The sequence below is a fragment of the Sander lucioperca genome, chromosome 9 (assembly GCF_008315115.2).
Source record: "Sander lucioperca isolate FBNREF2018 chromosome 9, SLUC_FBN_1.2, whole genome shotgun sequence".
NCBI classification, from domain to species: domain Eukaryota; kingdom Metazoa; phylum Chordata; class Actinopteri; order Perciformes; family Percidae; genus Sander; species Sander lucioperca.
Window position 1 is genome coordinate 26,813,393 of NC_050181.1, and position 20,460 is coordinate 26,833,852.

The following is a 20,460-nucleotide window of genomic DNA, read 5'->3' on the forward strand; positions in this document are numbered from 1 at the left end:
TTTTAGGCATTTTGTGTCTTATTTAGGCATTTTGGGTCTCTCTGTAGTAATATTTTGTCTTTTTTAGGCATTTTGAGTCTTATTTAGGCATTTTGGGTCTCTTTTTTAGGCATTTTGTGTCTTATTTAGGCATGTTTGTAGATGTCAGACACATGTAGTAAAGTAAAAGTACAACAGTTCCCTCTGAGATGTAGTGGAGTAGAAGTAGAAAGTATCATAACATAGAAATACTCAGGTAAAAGTACAAGTACCTTTAATTTTAGGTACTTAGCCTAAGTATAGTAGGGCTACCTGACGAGGCCTACTGATTAATTGTTTGTATTTTCATTAAGGTTTTTTTATTTCATTGTTTCAAAACATAATACTTATTGAAACACATCCATAATTTAAAAACCAGTCAGCTCTTTCGTGTTTAGGGTGAAACATACATACCTGATGATGATGATGATGATGATGATGATGATGATGATGATGATGATGATGATGAGGTGAGGTGCTTTCCCAATCCTCTGCATTTCCCTCCTTTTGCACTCTTTGCTTTTCGCAACTCAGATTTCCGGGAGTCCCTGAAGGCGGCGCAGCCACATCCTTCATTTACCGGACCGGAGAGGCACGGAGGCGCCGTGAAGTCTTCACACATCAACCGGAGAGGATAACACACAGCACTTACATTGACCGTAAGTAATTTCCGCGCATTGTAAATGCTTGTTTTAGTCTAATTTTGTGTCCGCGTGGAGGTGAAGCATATCCGCTCCACACGGCGGCGGCTGGGGCTCGGTTTCCGGGTTTACAATCTTTGTGCACACGGCACCAGTCTGGTGCAGAGCGCATAAACCCAACGTGTTACTGTTTACCTCCCTGCAGTGTTTGTGTGTTTCAGATCAGACACGCGTGGCCGGTTGAAGGATTTTATATTTTTATGGCTTGATGTTTTTGTAAACTTACGCGGCGCTTCGGTCGCTATCGCGAGGCCCGAGCCTGGGCCGCAGCCGGCCACCTGGCAGATGCCGTCTGTCAGCATCCTTCGGGAAATCTAAAGAAAAATCGCGGCTAGCAAGGCTGGCTAACCCGGCTAAAGTCACTGTTACAAACCGAAGAGGTGAGGACGCTTTGACCGTGTTAGTGTCACCATTCCTGAATGTTTAACATATATTTACATTCATTGTTATTAATGCCGATGAGCTGTATGTTTATGGTAAGCTATCTAACGTTCTAATCTGCCACCTGGCTTCTTTTGTATGACCTGTGCGCCAGAGCCCATTCAGAAAACCTGCAAGTTTAATACGTCTTCCCACCAGGGGACGGATATGTCAACTGCACTCATTTTATTTTGTACACCAATTAGTTAAAAGCTTCCCTTTAATTCGGCTTAACATCCAACAAACCAGGCCGCATTGTTTGCTAGTTTCTCATCCATTTAACTCTTAAGTGACATTATCGCCATGTAGCTATAACACTTCTGTTTATGGTAAGCTATGTAACGTTCTAATCTGCCACCTGGCTTCTTTTGTATGACCTGTACGCCAGAGGCCATTCAGAAAACCTATAAGTTTTTAATACGTCTTCCCATCAAAGGATGGATATCTTCTCAACATGACAGAATTTTTTTTGTACACCGATTAGTTAGAAGCTGCTCTATAATTCGGCTTAACATCAAGCAAACTAGGCAGCATTGTTTTCTAGTTTCACATCCATTTAACTCTTTATGTTCCATTATCGTTATTAAAAGAAACCATCGAAAAATAACTTAAATGGGCAAAATATTTATAACACTTCTGTTTGTTTTGTTAAGTTAGCTATCTAACCTTGTCTAACATTGTTCTCATCCATCGAACTCTCTCTTTAAACACCACTGTGGGCTATAACTTATATGTATTTATTAATCCATCAGTAATAACGATCCAATCATATTAATAATGTACTCACGGGGTCATTTTGCCTGCACACTGAACACTTTCCTTTTATACTTGAAGTACATTTGCTGGATATACATGTACTTAACTTTGAATGCCAGACTTTAACATTTAGAGGAGTATTTTTGCATTGTAGTGATTTAAATGTTGCTTAAGTAAAGTATCTGATTACTTCTATATAAACAAACTATTTAACATGAAGTGCTAAAGTGGGACAAATGTAGTTTCTCATTCTAGTTCTCTCCAGTGTTTGCATTTATATATTTCCAGGCAGGACTGTAGTACTTGAGTCTGGACTCGAGGCGCTTTTCTCTTGTCTCAGACTCGTCTTGGACTCGTTGGTATTTGGACTCCGACTTGTCTCGGACTCGGCCGTTGGACTCATCAAATATTCTAGTTGGTCTGGACTGAGTCCAGCACTACATGCTTTTGTTCTGAAGTAACGTCCTCCTTCAAAACAAAACCATCGATGGAGCGTGTTTGTTCAGAAAACGGGTATTAGTTTAAAGTTAAAATCCATCTAGAACAGGCATCGTGATTGGTCGCCTGGTAGACACCTGGCTGCATCATATACCTCAATCATCAGGTATCAGTTATTTTCATTTTGGCCACAGCGAGAATGTCAGCGAGCACTTTGTACTATAAATTCTTCAGGACAAGTAATAAGTTCAATAAAGGGAACATTTTCATTTTATACTTAAAGTAAATAATATGGACTAATTTGATCCTATGGTGTGTTACTCTGCACTTGCTTTTCGATTATACAAATAATAACGCAAAATTATCATCTTAAAATAGAAGATATACTGTCTCTCACATCACAAATTATAAACAAAGTAAGTGAGTGGTCTTGAAGAGGATTTTTTTTCTGTCTCGGTTTTGACTGTCTCTCATTTGGACTCGGTCTCGACTCGGTCTCGACTAGTCCTGGTCTTGGCCTTGTCTTGGACTCGACAAAGGTGGACTTGACTAACAGCCCTGTTTTCAGGATCAAGGTCTGTTAAGAAGAACAGTATTTTACCTCAGACATTAGTCATCTGTCAGTTTCACTTCCGTCCGCTCACAGAAAAACAGCGTCACAGTTTTCTATTTAAACTGGAGCTGAAATGATCACATTACTCGATTTAGAAAAGTCATTATTCAAACAGAAGAAAACCCCCAAAAACATGAACTCCTGGCTTCTTGAGTTTTGGATTGTTAAGTCAGGCAGAACAAACGACGTGGTGACGTCTTCATGGCTTCAGGAAATGAAGTGACTCAACAGTAACTATGACGGGTACATTCATTAGAATATGCTGGGTCTATTTGTGGGAGATTGTTCAGCTGGATATTGTTTTCGCTTCAGAAGACAGAAACAACCAAACTCTACGGACAAATCTTCCCACTTTAATATTTAGGAGTGAATGTGTAACGGGCTACACTTACTTAAGTCTCTTCTTGAATTTGTGGCTGTAACATCTGGTAAGTTCACCATGTATTTAAAATTTCCCGCAGCTGTTAATGTGCTGTAGTTAATGTCGTAGTAGTCACACGTTGCCAGAGGAAGGTCTGGCTAGTCCACACAGCATGTTGTCAGATAACGATTACGTTTCCAAGGCAAAGACGCACTAGGGATGTAACAATTACCGGTGTAACGGTAAACCACGCTAAAAATGTTGACGATAACATTTACCGTTATCATTTCAAATATTATTATCACGGTGGAATACCACGGTGTGGAAACCGTGTGTTTAAAGGCAGCTACACACCGGGCCGATAATCGGCCATCTGACAGTCTGGCGAGGTCGGTGACTCGAGTCTGTTCAGTGTGTTCCGTGCCGTCGGCCTTCATGTTTTCAGAAACACGTTTCGGTGAACTATTTGTCCAATATGAGATCGTATTCTGAATGAGTTGCCATTAATGGCCGGTTGAAAAATCCCAAATCCGGAAGCAGCAGCCAGAACCGTGTGACGCATTCGTCCAATCAGCTGCCAGTTTTCATTTTTGGGTGACGATACAGATTAGCGCCACCTGCTGTTATGGAGACGTATTACGTCTCGTCTCTTCGGTGTGTTCTGAGGCATTTTCTTGACCAACTCGGTGAGACTGATCAGTCCAACTGCCTTTTCTGCCGACGTTTGGCCGTCTGGTTGGTCTGGAACGGCCTTAATCCTTCCCAGCTTCATCCTAGTCTCCTGAAGTTGCCACGCGGGCACACTGCGTAGCCTCCAACGTGCGTTTCTTGAAGTTGGAACAATTTTTACCCGCATTTGGCGGGTTGGCATGTGTCAATTTGGATGGATGGATGGATGGATGGATGGATGGATGGATGCTTTATTTAATCCCCAAGGGGAAATTCAGGGTCCCAGTAGCTTTAAGACATCACACACAACATACACATACATCATAAACAGGATGATAAAATAACAAATCCACATGAATAATATGGACAATAAAAGAAAAGATACTAAATAAAAAGTGAGGTGCTCTATGAGAGAGTGTGTCATGGTGGTAGTGCAAGACATAGTCATATAAAGACTAGAGCAGTGCACGGATAAAGTTAAAAAAAGACAGCATTAAATGGGACTATAAGTAGGATAGACTATATACTATACTACTATATACATATAGTACATGTACTGTATACTACTGAAGACAAGAATTCTAAAAATGTGTTTTATTTCTATTTTTCTACACGTATTGTGCACGGCTTATTCAAAAGTAATTGTGAACAGTTCCACTTTATGTTTTAAAACGACTGTCATTGTGTTTAACAGATGTTCTGTTTCCCCCCCCCTACCTGACAGAGATGATGTTGTTGCTGTTGCTCCTCGCCGCGAGTTTGTCCCGCGGCGACGGGACGGCCGGTTCGGACTGCGGCCCCGTCACCACGGAGACCAACAGCGCGGCGCGTTTGCTGTCGGCCGTGGTCGACCCGCAGAGAGCCGAGCAGAGCCAGAGGCAGCACCTGGAGGCCCTGTTCAACAGGTGAGACCGGATCAGACCCAGCCGTCACATTAACCGGTCGTAGCGCCACAGATACAAAGATTACACGCTTAAAAACTGAAAAATAAAATCCGATTAAATCAGCAACTTCAAGGCATCACTTGAAGCATTTCTAGATGTTTGTAGGTTTTTGATATTTCTGACAATGTAACCGTTAACTGGGAAAAAAAGATTATAAAAATAAGTTGTGACTTGTAGCTTTAAATCTTATAAACGGGGGCAGAGCCAGATGTTGTAAACAATCAGGGCCCTCTTTTTTTTTTTTTTTTTTTGTCCAGAACTTTTGTCAAATGTGCTCAAGAAACAAACGTCACTAACTTTATTGTTTGACATTTAATTCTTTTATGTTTTTTTTTTTTTTTAAATTGAACAGATATGGAGAAAACGGCACCATCTCTCTGGCCGGTTTAAAGCGTCTGTTACAGAACGTGGGTCTGGATCGCATCAGGACTGTTACGGTGCAACATCACGAAGAACCGGGCCACCACGATCACCACCACCATCATCACCATAACCACGATCACCACGATCACAGCCATCACAACAACAACTCCCAGCACCAGAAACACGCTGAACCCTCTCAGCCCAGAAAGCTTCCAAAAACGTCTGAAGACGCCAAAGACCAGGACAGCCGCCACAGCCCGCACAGTAAGAGGACCACGGCGGCTCAGGGCGACGGCACCACGCCGGTGTACAGCGGCCAGCTGGTGGTTAAACCAGACGTAGCGCGTAAGGGACAAAACGGCAGCCCGGAACGACGAAGTCCTGCAGCGGAGGAGACTACTGCCGGGCTGACCGTCACTGACAGCCAGACAATGGCAGCTGCAGTCACCCGGAGCGACCACGACCACGACCACGATCATGACCATGAACACGATCACGATCACGGTCATGGTCACAACCACAAGCGAAGCGTGGACAGTGCGGAGGTACGGCATTAGCTTCTCATTTAAAGGTGCTCTAAGCGATGTTTGGTGACGTCACTTCTTGTTGACGTTCGAAGTATTGTCAGACAAAACGGAGGCTAGCTCGCCCCTCCCTCCTCCTCATCCCGTCCCCTCCCCCTCCCGTCCGTGCTTTCTGAAAACAGTCATGAACGCGCATTGTGGAAGTAGCCTACGTGCTAACGCTGCTGCGGTGATAATGTAGTAATAATAACGTCCTATTGAAGTGAACGCCACGCTGATTGATTCTTGTGTTGTCCCTGCAGTGTCTGAACGCCTCCACCATCCTGTCGTCACACGGGATGTTTCAGGGAGTGGACGTCACCCTCGCTGACTTCAGTTTCCTCTGCCCCGCCCTCCTCAACCAGATCGACGGCGGAGCGTGCATCCTGCACGGAGGAGCTGCAGATGACGGGGAGACGGGTAGGAGCCCGTTGGCGGGGGGGGGTGGGGGGGGTTGGGGGGGGTTGGGGGGAATCTTTATGTACATCTTTTTTAAGTCTACAAATCAAAAACAAGCCAGGAAGGTCAATGGGTTGCCAAAATATAACCAAAGCAAAGAACAATCAAATATATATTTAGTAGAGCTTACAGAGGTCATATGATTTAACAGCTGTTTTTGTTTGTACATTTAGATGTGGAAAATATTTCTTAATATTGGCAGCCAGCTCCAGAAAACGTCTTTCTTTTTGTCTTGACTTGTATAAATGAAATAGTGTAGTAGTAATGAGTAAATCTATCACATAATACTCTGAACATAAATGTCTATCACAACCAAATGCATGTACCAGCGTTTTGTTACGTTCTCCACAAATCTTGCCCAGTAATTGTCTGAGGACTTTTTAATTCTTGTCTCCTGGTTTTGATATTCATAGCATTATAAATGTCAAATATCCCAGATGTGATTTTTAGAGATAGATGTAGAGAGAGAGGTTTTGTCTGTTTGCTGACTCACAGTCTGACACACCTGGAATGTTGAGGTGCACTTTGACAATCCGGATATACCTGTTTACACTTGTGACGCCCTCACACACTGTCAATGAATTTGGATGTATTTAAATCTCTTTATTTCATTTCTAGACCATAAACATAGTCACGGCGACCACAACAACTCGGAGCACGGCCACAGGGAGAGCCCTGCTGGAGAAAGTGACAAAAACATTGCAATAGGTAAGAAGTCTGTTCAGTTTCACGTTTAAGTACAATATATCTGTTGTTTTTTTCACATTAAAGTTACTACAAGACGTTTGAACTGGTTATGAGACCGTCTCAATTTAGTACCGATGCGTCTACGTGACCAACGTACGCGAATGAGACCATCAGCGAGAAGATTTCTGTGTAGTTATTCCTAATGCCTGCCACCGCATCTGATTCCCCGCCAAATAAGACAAAACGATCTACAACAGACAGTTTGACTTAGCGGCCAAATGGCCCAATCCCTCAATCGATAATTTTTTTTGGAGCGTCACAACTCCCGCAAAATGACCTGTTTCACTGTCAGAATTTGATCCATTCGGTCTGATAACATTTGGACAGTCTAGAAGAGCCGCACAAATAAATCATATAGTAAACAGAAAGTAGCCGGCTCTGCCTTCGGAGGTCTCTAGCGCGCCTGCTCTGTGGGCCGCATGGCGCGGATCATCCGGGTCATTTTGTACGCATTTTTTTGACATGCTCCACTGTAGCCTGACAAGCCAGACCCACATCCAGATGTTGGGTCTGGGAACTCCCCATTGGCAGGGCTCAATCCGAGGGGCGGGATAAACGGTTGTCTTTCAAATTCCCTCTGCACGCAATAGGATAGCTCTCCAACCAATCAGAGCAACGCTAGTTGATAGATTCAACTTTAAACTCTGAACACATCTTCCTTTTTTAAGAATGACTTCAGGGCCGTTCTTTGTTCTTTTCTCAAAGAAAAGCTGAACTCCAAGTCTTCCAGAGTCACGGCCAAAGCTGATTCCAAAGACCGCTGTTCACCAGCAGCAGCAGCCATCTTCTTTGTTTTCAAGTAGCAGGGAATTCACGTGGAACTGTCACAACTCTGCTGTCATTATGTTAAGCCCCGCCCACTGACTCTATACACGATGTGATTGGCCTGACTATAGTTTGGTTTTTCCAGCTCGCAAGCCAACAGAGAGTTGCTAGATTGACCCTGGCTGTAAATTACATTTGCTGCCACTAGGGTGGTCTAGATTTCCAGGCTAGCTCCACTGAGCAACTCAAATAGGAATGAACGGAGCTCCGCCTCGAACGCTTTGTTATACATCAGCTTCGCCTCGCTGATCCAGATTGGACCGGCCAAAAGAGTGTTGGTCGGGAGGATCTTCTACTTAGTGCAGAATGAGCTTGATTGTTTTTTGCCTCCATCGTCGTCTTCCAGGCAGCTAACCTTAACCCTAAACATAACCATTGCCGCGCTGCCTGGAAGGCGACTTTGGGGGAAAAAAACACCAAACACAGCAGAATTGCCTGTACATCGACTTCGGTGGAAAGTTCCACTGCGTGTGCCGGCGGACGGAGACAAGTTGCAGCTTCAAGATCTGAAGCCGCCGGTGGTGCTCATGGAAAAACTACCACTTCTGTCCACAGGGGGGGCGCCAAAATCGAGACAAAATGACAGTTCCTTGTAGTAAGTTTAATTTCTGAAGAAGTCTGTTAGATGAAGTGTTTGGTTTGTGTGTTGCAGCGTGGGTGGGAGGGTTCGTCTCCATCACGATCATCAGCCTGCTCTCCCTGCTCGGCGTCATCCTCATCCCGCTCATGAACAGAGTTTTCTTCAAGTTCCTCCTCAGCTTCTTGGTTGCGCTGGCCGTCGGCACGCTGAGCGGCGACGCCTTCCTTCATCTCATCCCCCACGTGAGTCAGCGCAGCGTCGCCGGACGTCCCGTTGTTCTGTACCACAGCACTTTGTTAATGTGACGTGTTGCAGCACGTGTTCCTCACGTTATCAGTCATGTCAGGTCAAAATTAATGAGACGTGAAGCATTTTAAAACCATTTTCTCCTCTACACACTTGTTTGAGTTCTGCTTGTATATCTACAGAAACTTAACGGCTAAAAGTGAAGGTTCTGCTTTAGTTTGTGTCCAGTGAATTTTCTCAGGAGATGGTTTGGGTACTTTCTGAAGAAAGTAATGCAACACTGCAAATAAGGCTGGGCGATATGGAGAAAATCAAATATCACGATATTGTTGACCAAATACCTCTATCGATACCGCAACAATATTGTAGTGTTGACTATTGGTGCTTTCACAAAATATTTAAACAATGAGATTTGTGATACATAATCACCAGTAATGTGGATATAATGACTAAATGGGTAAAGGCAAATAATAGAACCGTTAACAGTCTGGTAAGTTCAGCAAATGACATCACTTTACTGTAATGCAGCCTTTAAAACCAGGAAAAGACAACACTTATACCATATTACGATATCCAAAATCTAAGACGATATCTAGTCTCATATCACGATATCGATATATTGCCCAGCTCTAACTGCAAACATTACAATTCAGGTATTACTTATATTTTCCAAAATCCTGGAACATTTCTATTAGACTGATCTCAATAAGTGGTGTATGTATGACACGCCAATTTATATGCCATTTTGGCGTGTTATCAAGACGCATACTCTCTTTTTAGCGTGTTTATCAACGCCGTTTGGCTTCCATTGACTTACATTACCTTGCGATTGCATGTGTCCCCCGAGTCACGTTTTTATTCGTGTCCCACGTTTCCTAAACCCAACCGTGCAGTTGTTGTCCCGCATCCCGTTATTGTTTTCCTAAATTCAACCGTCCCGTTCTTCTTTTCCTAAACCCAACCTGAGCTCCAAATGCAACGTCCCGTTCTGGTGTAAACATAAATGCTGATAGTTCCAAATGCAACGACCCCGTTCTTCTGCGTAGACGTATACGCGGATAGCTCATAATGCGTCCAGATAACATGCGCCACTTGGCTTTAGAAAGTGCTGTGTATGTTTACGCAAAGTCATTACGTCACGTTGCTATTAGTGAGATATTTAGGAGCAGTGCAGCGTGACCAAACATTTCTTTGATATATTTAATTTTCTCTTTAAAAGAAAACACATTTTCTCTCATAACTTTTCCATATCTTAGTTTAGAGGAGTTTAAAATTATATTTACGTGGCAACAAGATCTTTGTCTTTCAAATAAACACTAACATTTGAAAAAAATCAGATTTTATATCAGAAACTTTGTGGTCAAAGAATAAGTTAACGAGATACATCGGACCAGACATTCGTGCACAACATTTGGCTCTTCAAAGACCCTGATACTTTGTCTTTTGAAAAGGTGACAAAAAAGGGGTCAAACATTAAAAAAATATGATGAAAAAGGCGACGGTCTTTTATGCCTTAACCCTTCTAAATGTTCTTTAACCCTCCTGTTGTTCTCGGGGCAAATTTGACCCGTTGTCAAAAAGTTTCTATATCAGAAAATTTGGGTTTCTTTCAACCACATTGTCAAAAAAAATAACGTGGATGGTTCCGTAAAATAAATAATCAGTTCACTACTTTCATTGAATTTGGGTGTTTTTATTCAATTTTATAGCATTTTTGAAGAAATAAAATGATACAAGAACATTGAAAAAAATGACAAAATGTCTAAGAAATAAGATTTTAAAAAAGTGGGAAAAAAAGAACAAAAACATCAAAAAAGCGCAAAAAAAACCCCCAACAAAAAAACTTGGACAAAAGTGACAAAAACGTCGGGAAAAGTGAGAAAGTGTCAACCAATTTTAGTTTAAAATTTTGACCCAGAAAAACTAAAAGTTGCAGGTCGACGGGAAGACAACACAAGGGTTGAACACCTACAGTCTGGAAAGAGTTACTGTAATGCTGATATGTCCGACTGGTTAGGGTTAGACTCACCTGAAATCACATGATTCTGACCAAACTGGAGAACAGAGGGTGGCTCAAAGGGTTTGGGTTTGGACTGGAATGGCAAATACTTTGAGTGTCTGATCACCCTCTTTCTGTCGATGTGTGTGTGGATGCTCCAGTCTCAGGGAGGCCACCATCACCACCACAAGGATGAAACGGGGCTGGGCGTGGAGGGACATCACCTCCACGATGAGCAGGAGGAAAACCTGGACGGCGTGTGGAAGGGTCTGACGGCTCTGAGCGGAGTCTACATCATGTTCCTCATCGAACACTTCCTCACACTGGGAAAAATGTACAAGGACAAGAAACAAAAGGTCAGTTTGGCTCATTAAAACAGAGAGAAAGTGGTCAACATTTGTATTATGTTTTCGGTTAGGTTTGTATTATTTGTTAACTCCAAGTAACCATAACTTCCTTGTAGCCAAGGAGGTTATGGTTTTGGTTTGTAAGCGGGATTACAGATAAACCTCTGGCCTGTTTTTGTGAAACTTTGTGAAAGAATGTAACATAGGCCAAGGAGGAAGAACCCATTACATTTTGGAGCGGATTCGACTCACGAGGCCAAAATACACAATTTCATTCTTGCCGACATTGCAAATGGAGTTGTTCCAATACGAATACCAGTATCGGAAATCGAAAAATAAGGCCTCAAATACTGCCTAAAATTCTGGTGTCGGTATTGGCGAGTATGCAAGTCTACGTACCCATCCGAAACCCCCTCAAAAAAATCTACTTTAAAGTACATTCACCCGGATAAAATGTCTGTTTGCTAATGTTAACTTTGGTCTGCTAGCAGAGAGTGTAACCAAAGATGTGTTGTTGCTGTGGTGGTTAATACTGCAGCCCAAAAGCTATTTATTTAACCTTTATTTAACGAGGAGTACGGATTAAAAAAATCTCTTCAGAGAGTCCCAGCCGAGACAGCCAGCAGCACAAATAACAAGGTTTCATATTTAAAACAAACCTAGAACGATTTAAAATGGAGACACAAAAACAGACCACAGACATCACAACCATTCCAAACATCTACAGCCAGATGTGTCAGCATCTTAGTTATTTAGAAGTGCCTTAAATGCGTATTAATAGGACCAGCTCCCAAGTGTCCGGTAGGTTTGTAACTGGCTGACGAATTTAAAAACGAGGTGCTTCTGCCGTCCAAACAGATCCAGAAGCAGTGGGATCAGAACGACAAAGCAGATCCAGAGAAGCAACCAGCTCTGGAAGAGAGCGACCTGAAGCCATCTGAAGGTGAGACGCAACACGAAACGGGGCGATCCCTGCAGTTGAAAATCTCCTCCAGGACACGTACTGTAAGAATAAGGGCCCTGTCTTGCACCCGGCGCAGCGTATTGCTATCTTGAGGCAGCGGGAAGTGATCGCACCATTGACCAACAAAAACCTGGTCTAAAGTCAATAACGCAGCATTTCATTGTTATTTTAACAGAGCATTAGTAAAATGCTCCTAGGCTCGTGCACACTATGCTTGTTACACACACAGGGACACACAGCAGCACACACACATGCAGAAGATTACAAATAAAAATATTACGGTGCAGATCCTCCATCATAACAGCAATGCTCCAAGGTCCAAACGCGCCTGGCTTTTAAAGGGAATGGGAGATGATCTCTGATTGGTTGATTGCATGTTACGCCCAAAACACACCTCTGATTAATGAAGACACTAAGTACAACCCTTTAGAACCATGCGCGCGGCACACGGACCCTTTTTTTTCCGCCGTCAAACTAGCAAAAGTGGATTTGGACACGCCCTAAACACACCTGCACCAGGCGCTTCACGCCGTTCACTTATATCGTTAAAATAGGGTCCTAAATGTGCTGCTTAGTCGTGTCGTTTTAACACTTGGTCTTCCTCCAGATGTGGAGACTAATGGCGCGGGTATTTTCGGCGACCACTCCGTCAACCTGCACGGCGGCAGTGTGGCCGAGGAGGAGCAGGTGATGCTGGCGCCGCAGTTGTCCGCCACCGCCTCGCCGCAGGGGTCTGCCGCCTATACCGCCGAGGACTGCGAGAACAAGTGCCACTCCCACTTCCACGACACGGTGGGCCAGACGGACAGCATGCACCACCATCACCACGACTACCACCACATCCTGCACCACCACCACTCCCAGAACCACCACCCTCACAGCCACTCCCACTCCTACTCGGAGGAGCACTTCCAGCAGGCCGGCGTGGCCACGCTCGCCTGGATGGTCATCATGGGGGACGGACTGCACAACTTCAGCGACGGCCTGGCCATCGGTGAGTAGGCGGGAAGTCAGGTCGCAACTCGTGATGCACAGCTGGATAATTAGACAGAAGAGAAGACGAGCTTAAAGAGCTGTTTGGAAAGAAGAGGTAACAAGAAGTCTGTGGTTTGGTGCGACTTTAAAGTGCTCATATTACGCTTTTTGGCGTTTTCCCCTTTCCTTTATTGTGTTATATATCTTTTTGTGCATGTTACAGGTTTACAAAGTGAAAAAGCCCAAAGTCCCCCCCAAAGGGACTTACCATCTCCAACAGAAAACACTGTTCACAAACTGCTCCAAACAGCTCTATTGTAGTCCAGCCTTTACTTCAGAGACAAACGTGGTCACTTTGTTACACACGTTATAATGCTCACCTAGCTGCTAGCATGGCACGCCCTCATACTCTGCTTCTGACTGGCTAGTAGTCCTTACCTAGGTACTGTCAGGGCACGCCCTCATACTCTGCTTCTGACTGGCTAGTAGTCCTTACCTAGCTACTGCGACTCCCAACAAAGATGTTACAGCAGTGAGAGGTCTCACTCTGTAGCTAAAACAGACACAACACACAGGGTGAAAAGAGGAGCTGCAGCAATGTGCAGTACAACAAAAATATGGTGTTTATTGAAAATTAAACCATGTAAACCTATTCTGATATAAACTCTAAATACAATTATGAACCTGAAAATGAGCATTATATGAGCACTTTAAGTCTGCAGGATTTATACTGATTGCAGATTATAGTTAGAGCTTGGTATCGCCAATGATTTCCCTTTCCATTTCTATTGACATGGTCCCGATTCGTATCAATTAGGTTAGGGACATTTCAGTTACAGTACCAATTTAGCTTGGATATAAAAGATTATCATAACTGCTGCTGTGACTTGTACAATCTAGAAGCAACCCTTTTTATTTATTAAAAGAGCTATTTCGGGATTTTATTTCATTAATCGATATCAAATGGATGGATGGGTGGATATCAAATCACTTCAACAAAGATCCATTTTAATTGGAGACTAGATTATTTTACCCCAGCCCTAATCATAGTACAGTTGCAGTGATGCGGTGAGTTTGACTGTTTCCTGTCGTCGTTCAGGCGCTGCCTTCACCGAGGGGCTGTCCAGCGGCCTCAGTACGTCTGTGGCGGTTTTCTGTCACGAGCTGCCGCACGAGTTGGGTAAGACCTTTTTATCTCAGCGCTAATCTACAACACGTAAAGTCTTTTTATAAACATTAAAACCCTTTTATTATCTCTGTATTATCTTCGTTAATATGTCACTTTGTGTATAAATGTATTTCACGATTGAATAGTTAAATGGCTAAACTAATCTTTGGCTCAGTCAAATGGATTTTAAGCATTTTGGTAGAGTGGGAAATTTGTAATCTTTAAATCAATGAATGATTGTTTCCAGTTGAAGTTTATTTTATTTATATCGCATTAAAAGCAAACAAGTTTACACCAAAGTGCTTCACAACGATGAAAAAAAAAATGTGTAAAAGCCTAAAACACAGACGAGATCAAGTTGATTTACCTTGTGTGGAGTTGACGCTTGACTCGGTTTCCCAGGTGACTTTGCGGTGCTCCTGAAGGCCGGTATGACGGTGCGTCAGGCCATCCTCTACAACGTGCTGTCGGCCATGATGGCGTACCTGGGAGTGGTGATCGGCATCGTGATCGGACACTACGCGGAGAACATCTGCATGTGGATATTCGCCCTCACAGCCGGACTCTTCATGTACGTGGCTCTGGTGGACATGGTGAGTCATCGGCGCCGCGCCTGCATTACAAAGACAAACCCATCCCACGTCCCATCACACTGACCGTCAACATGTTTCCTGCAGCTGCGGGACAGATAATAATCCGAATCCTAAAAACACCACGTAGCAAACCGAACAAGCAATGTGGTCACAATACAATAGAGCTGCAAAGATGAATCGATTAGTTCTCAACTATTAAATTAATCAGTTTTGAGTTAAAACGTCTCTGATGTCAGCTTGTTAAATGTGAAGATTTTCGAGTTTCTTCTCTCCTCTGTGACAGTAAACAGAATTTTTAAGTTTTTGGGCTTTTCTGCCTTTAATGGACAGGACAGCTAGGTGAGAAAGGAGAGAGAGGGAAGATATGCAGGAAATCGTCACAGGTCGGACTCGAACCCTGGACCTCTACGTCGAGGCATAAACCTCTCAGTATATGTGCGCCTGCTCTACCACTGAACCAACCCACTGAACCCAACACTGATCCACATTTTAGAGACCCAACAACTGATCCATTCATCCCCAAAATAACCGACAGATTAATCAACAATGAATTAATCTGTGCAATAATTTAAAGAGACTTCAAATCTGAATGTGTGGGCTGACGGTTGAGGCCAGACGTATTTCATTATTTGCTTTACGTGGCGTAGAAGAGAAACTGCTCGGCTGTTTTTTTCCACCGAGTCAGGAGGGAAACTCTCATCCAGTCAGCAGCATCTGTTCTGTCGACTCAACAGGTCTGAGAGCAGCAGCCTTCACCACCAGATGTCCTCTTCTCTCACACACTCACACACACACACACACACACAGAGACACACACAGACACACAGAGACACACACACACACACACCCACAGAGACACAGAGACACACACACACACACACACACACACACACACACAGAGACACACAGAGGCACACACACAGAGGCACACACACACAGAGACGCACACACAGACACACACACACACACACACACACACACACACACACAGACACTAACTTGCACACGTAACAGGATTATAAACCAAACCCAGACAGGTGAGCTGTCACCCCCCTCTGCTGTCTGAAACACAGCCAAGCGTCTGTTGTCCCAGGCTGACCTCTAGTGGCCGCTGCCACACACTGCACTCTGTAACAACACACCATTACACTACTACTACACACCAAAACTCACACTTTATCACAGCCACAGGTGTCCATTTATAGGGCTGGATGATTAAAATGTATCGACATCGAAATTCTGAAGCTGTTATCGACGTATTTTTCCCATGACGATAATTTCTTCCTGTTGATAGACCTTCTTTCTCCTTAGAAACATTCTACCGCGTGTGTAGTCACATGACTTCGCCCAGACCAGTCAGCCGCATGGAAATCATAACGGAGGATAACTCAAACAGTCAGAGTCAACTGAGCAACTTGTGCCCAAAAAAAACGCAGTGTCCGTCATCTGGAAACATTTTGGCTTCAGAAAAGATGATTTAGAACAACGTGATTAATTATCGTTTATTTATCGTTCATCGAGGTAGAATGTGCAGTTAATCGTGACTTTTGATTTTAGGTCATATCGTGCAGCCCTACCATTTAGAATACTAGCGTCTTGCAGCTAACGGGCAAATCAACAGTCCATGCCAACTAATGCTGCTTTCAATTGCACCTCGTATCTCTAAGAAACTCCAACTGTTGATCTAAAGCACCCTTCTGCCATCTAGTTTCTCTTATTGAGGCATTGCCGTCCCTTTTTGTTTTAAATTGAATCGTGACACCCATGGTTTCTACTAATCTCTAACTGTGGGTGTGGGAATGAGGCTCGTGCACGTGTGCGCCCAGTTTGACGAGGTTGAAGACCCGGAAGTTGCCGCTTGTGCTGGACACACAGAGATGAAAGTGATCTGACTCCTGGGGGATTTAAGAGTAACTAAGTGTTTATTGTTAACACACAAGTCTCGTTAAAAGACTGCATAATGGCAGAGACAGTGTTGGGAAACTCGTGTGTTTAACCCTCCTGTTGTCCAAAAAGTCTCTATCAAAAATGTGTGTTTCTTTCAAAAAACTATCCCAAAAAAATAACGTGGATGGTTCCATACTAGGCCTGCACGATTCGGGGAAAAATATGAATCGCGTTTTTTTTTTTTTTGGCACCTATAGCACATTGCGCATCACCACAACCCTGGAAACATAGGCTTCAATGAATAAAGAAAGTAAAGTACATACTGGCCATTTAAGTACAGAAGGCTACCAAAATAGTGACATAACACACTGAACTAAATATGGCCCTGATACGGGCTCTATCTGGACTAAATATGGCCCTGATACAGGCTCTATCTGAACTAAATATGGCCCTGATACAGGCTCTATCTGGACTAAATATGGCCCTGATACAGGCTCTATCTGGACTAAATATGGCCCTGATACAGGCTCTATCTGAACTCCTTGAACATGTCTTTACATCATTAAAACATGTTAATCAACATGCTGCAGCTACAGCTTCAGTCTCTAGAGAAATGGAGTTTGTTATTACCAATTTAAGTACAGGATCAAAAACAGAATGATTTCTTAGCACGCTCTTCAACTGCTAGCCTTTCATCTCTTCAGCTGTCCTATCAAAATAAAGGCTGAAAATGCCCCAAAAAAATGAATAAAATGAATAATGTTCTTTAGTGTAAAATAAATGATCAGTTCAAGACTGTCAATTAATTTTGGTATTTTATTAGAGGTTATAGCATTTGGAAAAAAAATTAATAGAAGGTTGAAAAAAGTAACAAATACTTCAAAAACGTGGGGAAAAAACAAGAAAAACGTCTGACAGAGACATCAGAAAAAGTGACAAACTTGGAACAAAGTGACAAAGTCAGAAAAAGCTTCAAAAACTTGATTAAAAAAACTAAAATTGACAAAGACATCGGAAAAAGTGACAAAAAAACGTCAAAAAAACCCACAAAGTGTCAAAAGAAGGTTTTCTTTTTTTACCCACAATGACAAAGAGCTGCGTGGTCGACGGAAAGGCAACGCAAGGGTTAAGAAACCAATCTCAGCTCGGTGTTTTTCTCCCCAGGTGCCGGAGATGTTGCATAACGACGCCGGGGACCACGGCTTCAGCCACTGCGGCTTCTTCCTGCTGCAGAACGCCGGCATCCTGCTGGGCTTCTGCATCATGCTGCTAATCGCCATTTTCGAGCACAAAATCCAGCTGGACCTGGGCTACTGAGGGACGAGCGTTTGATCCTGAGCTACGTGCTCGTTTCAGTGTCTCCATCACAAGTGTATTGTGTATTTTTTATTTGTTGTTGTTGTTGTGGACTGTCCAGTCGCCTTGATTTAGTTTGTACTGTCCACACGGTGTAGGAAGACGTAGAAACGCAGACATCGAATGTTGTTGTAGCTGACGGAAGCAGAAGTTAACAAGTTGCAGAGGCTCGGACGTTTGCCTCAAACTCATTGTAAAAAATAACTGAAGTTGTTTTTTTCTTTCTTAGACTGCGGTTAAAAATGTGCAGCAATTTCTCCTTTTTTCAACAAACTCTTGAAGTCGGAGAAGGGAAAAAGAAATAAAAGTCCCCCGTCCAAATTGCTCTTTCCACAAAAACGCTCATTTGATAAATATTTCACTTTTTAGCAGTTCCTATTAACAATCAACTCAAAAAGACTCGGCTCATGTGGATATCTGTCCCTTAAAACTTTTTTTGCCATCATATTTGATTCAATTCTTTACCCAATTTTGTCTGTTTTTTTTGGTGTGTTGGAAGTGTTTCTGCTGCTGAGTCAAACCACATCAGTATTTCAAATGGACGCCATTATGGTCGTGATGCGTTCGTCATTTCCGGTTTTAATTTATTGGGCGACAATACAGATTAGCACCGCCTGCTGTCATGGATACGTAATTAAAACGTCGCTCCGGTGTGTTCTGAGGCACTTTTTGGACCTCGGGGAGACTGATCAGTCCGACTGACTTTTCTGCCGACGGTCGACCGTCGGGTTGGTGTGTCAGGACCTTTAGTCTGACTCCAAACACAGAGCAAACACCTGCAGACGTCTTGATTCTGTTAGTTAATAAAGTGGCGGCAAGGATCCGTTTTCATGTCTTTAAACGAGTGCAAAGCTATAAATGTCTCCTAGGAGAGAGCCCATACTTTAACGATATCGCGTTCAAACGCTGCCCTCCGACATAACCCTAAACCTGACCTCGGGAACATCCCTGGGCTTTTGCGTGTTTTTTTTATATGAAGAGATGAGAAACCGAAGGCAAATGATGGCAACGAAAAGGGGAAACTCAGCAGGTAGACTCGTCTGCTTTAGTGTACTTTTTTAAAGTTTCTTTTTAACTTATGTTTTCATTTTATTGTTAAAGTTGAAGAGGGGATGTGGCAGCTCAACACTGATCGTGTTCAGAGAAACTAGTACTTGGAAAGTTGTTACAGTATTACTCCTGCTCAGTTTGAATATTGACTTTGATAAAAGTAAGCAGAAAGAACTACTATGTCCCTCATCAAGCTCAGTTTGTACTTTTTTTATTACTTCTTTGTTTATAAAAAGGAGACTGCTCTGATGTTTAGGTTAAAAAACATTTTTACCCTCACAGGTCGGGGAAGAAGTAATTCTCTGGCCTTTAGAAAAAAAAAACGTTTATTTGCTCAAATTATGAAACGCAAGTTCAGTCCAGACACGGACCTCACTGTGAATATTACATGTACAATACAACCCTATGTACAATATTATGCTATATGTATATATTTATGTACTATACTGTATGAGTACCTGTTTAATTTGTTTCAGTTGTGGACTTTGTGCTTTTACTGTGTTTGTAAAGGATGCGAGTCGCAACACAAACCAACATAATCTCATTCACAGAAAATGTTTTTCTGTTCTTTAATGTTTTTTGTCTTGAACAAAATGTTTTGAAATGAATCCGTTAATGAAGGAAACTACAGCACGGACTCACTGTGCTCTTTGACATTCCTGAACACAATAAACTGTCACCTTCCCACCACACTCTGCTGCCGTCCCTCTTTATGTTCCCTCTGGACAGTGAAAGTTAGGATTTCAGGTTTCTTAACTCGTCCTGAATAATTCAAAACCAAAAACTGTCAATATCATTTCTCTGTCAATGTTTACACTACCAGGTAATCATCAGTTTTATAGAAGAAGGAGATATGTCAGTCTAAGTGAAACTATTTGAGAAGTTTAGAGAGGAAATGTCTCTGTGGTGAACTGATAACTCAGACATCTAAACGTGAAGAAGGACCCCAGACTCTGCTTTATTGTGGAGGCCCAAACACACTGAAAGTGATAATCGACGAGCCTCATTTTAGTGTTAATTTCGTCAGACGAGACGAGACTAAATATGTTCGTCAACAACTTTTTTTCCATGACCGAGACGAGACGATGACGAGATTGCACCAATGTCCCAAAAACGCTGACTAAGACTAAATTAACATGCATTATTGTTGACTAAAATGGTTTGCATAAAATAAGTACTAACACAATCTCTTAGTTTTCGTCTACAATCGTCTCTACTTTTTCATCATGAGATAGAATATTCAGCTGTTACGCCTTCAAAATATTCCAAATGAGTTGGTGCTGTTGCTGCCAGGTGTCAGCAACACGAAACTACGTGGAGCGCGATCACAACACCCATAGACAGTAGCGAACACCAGAGATTTCTGCCAGAGCGACGAGCGCCAACGACGTGCTAAGTAGAAGGAAGAGGCTCGATAT

The 20,460-nt window shown here is 42.9% G+C and overlaps 1 protein-coding gene across 2 annotated transcripts; it reads left to right on the plus strand.

The window, feature by feature from the left end:
* The first annotated feature begins 513 nt into the window (after positions 1 to 513).
* slc39a6 (solute carrier family 39 member 6) lies at positions 514 to 19,734 on the plus strand. 2 transcript variants are annotated; one of them, XM_031292342.2, is made up of 12 exons: positions 514 to 677; positions 4,701 to 4,881; positions 5,273 to 5,828; positions 6,110 to 6,266; positions 6,924 to 7,013; positions 8,530 to 8,699; positions 10,864 to 11,058; positions 11,908 to 11,992; positions 12,621 to 13,007; positions 14,088 to 14,168; positions 14,559 to 14,749; positions 17,801 to 19,734. In XM_031292342.2, the coding sequence occupies exons 2-12, from the start codon at positions 4,703 to 4,705 to the stop codon at positions 17,951 to 17,953; spliced, it is 2,244 nt and encodes a 747-aa protein (XP_031148202.1). In that variant the 5' UTR covers positions 514 to 677; positions 4,701 to 4,702; the 3' UTR covers positions 17,954 to 19,734. The 2 variants fall into 2 exon arrangements, with proteins under 2 accessions (XP_031148202.1, XP_035860966.1); XM_036005073.1 differs by lacking the exon at positions 514 to 677 and adding an exon at positions 764 to 1,099 and having other exon boundaries at positions 4,703 to 4,881.
* Positions 19,735 to 20,460: the final 726 nt, after the last annotated feature.

Bases quoted from the DNA above. Each gene is read 5' to 3' on its own strand.
- slc39a6 (XM_031292342.2), top strand. From the start codon at position 4,703: ATGATGTTGTTGCTGTTGCTCCTCGCCGCGAGTTTGTCCCGCGGCGAC. The intron at 6,267-6,923 runs GTAGGAGCCCGT...TTTCATTTCTAG, and splicing joins TGCAGATGACGGGGAGACGG to ACCATAAACATAGTCACGGC. The intron at 14,169-14,558 runs GTAAGACCTTTT...TCGGTTTCCCAG, and splicing joins CGAGCTGCCGCACGAGTTGG to GTGACTTTGCGGTGCTCCTG.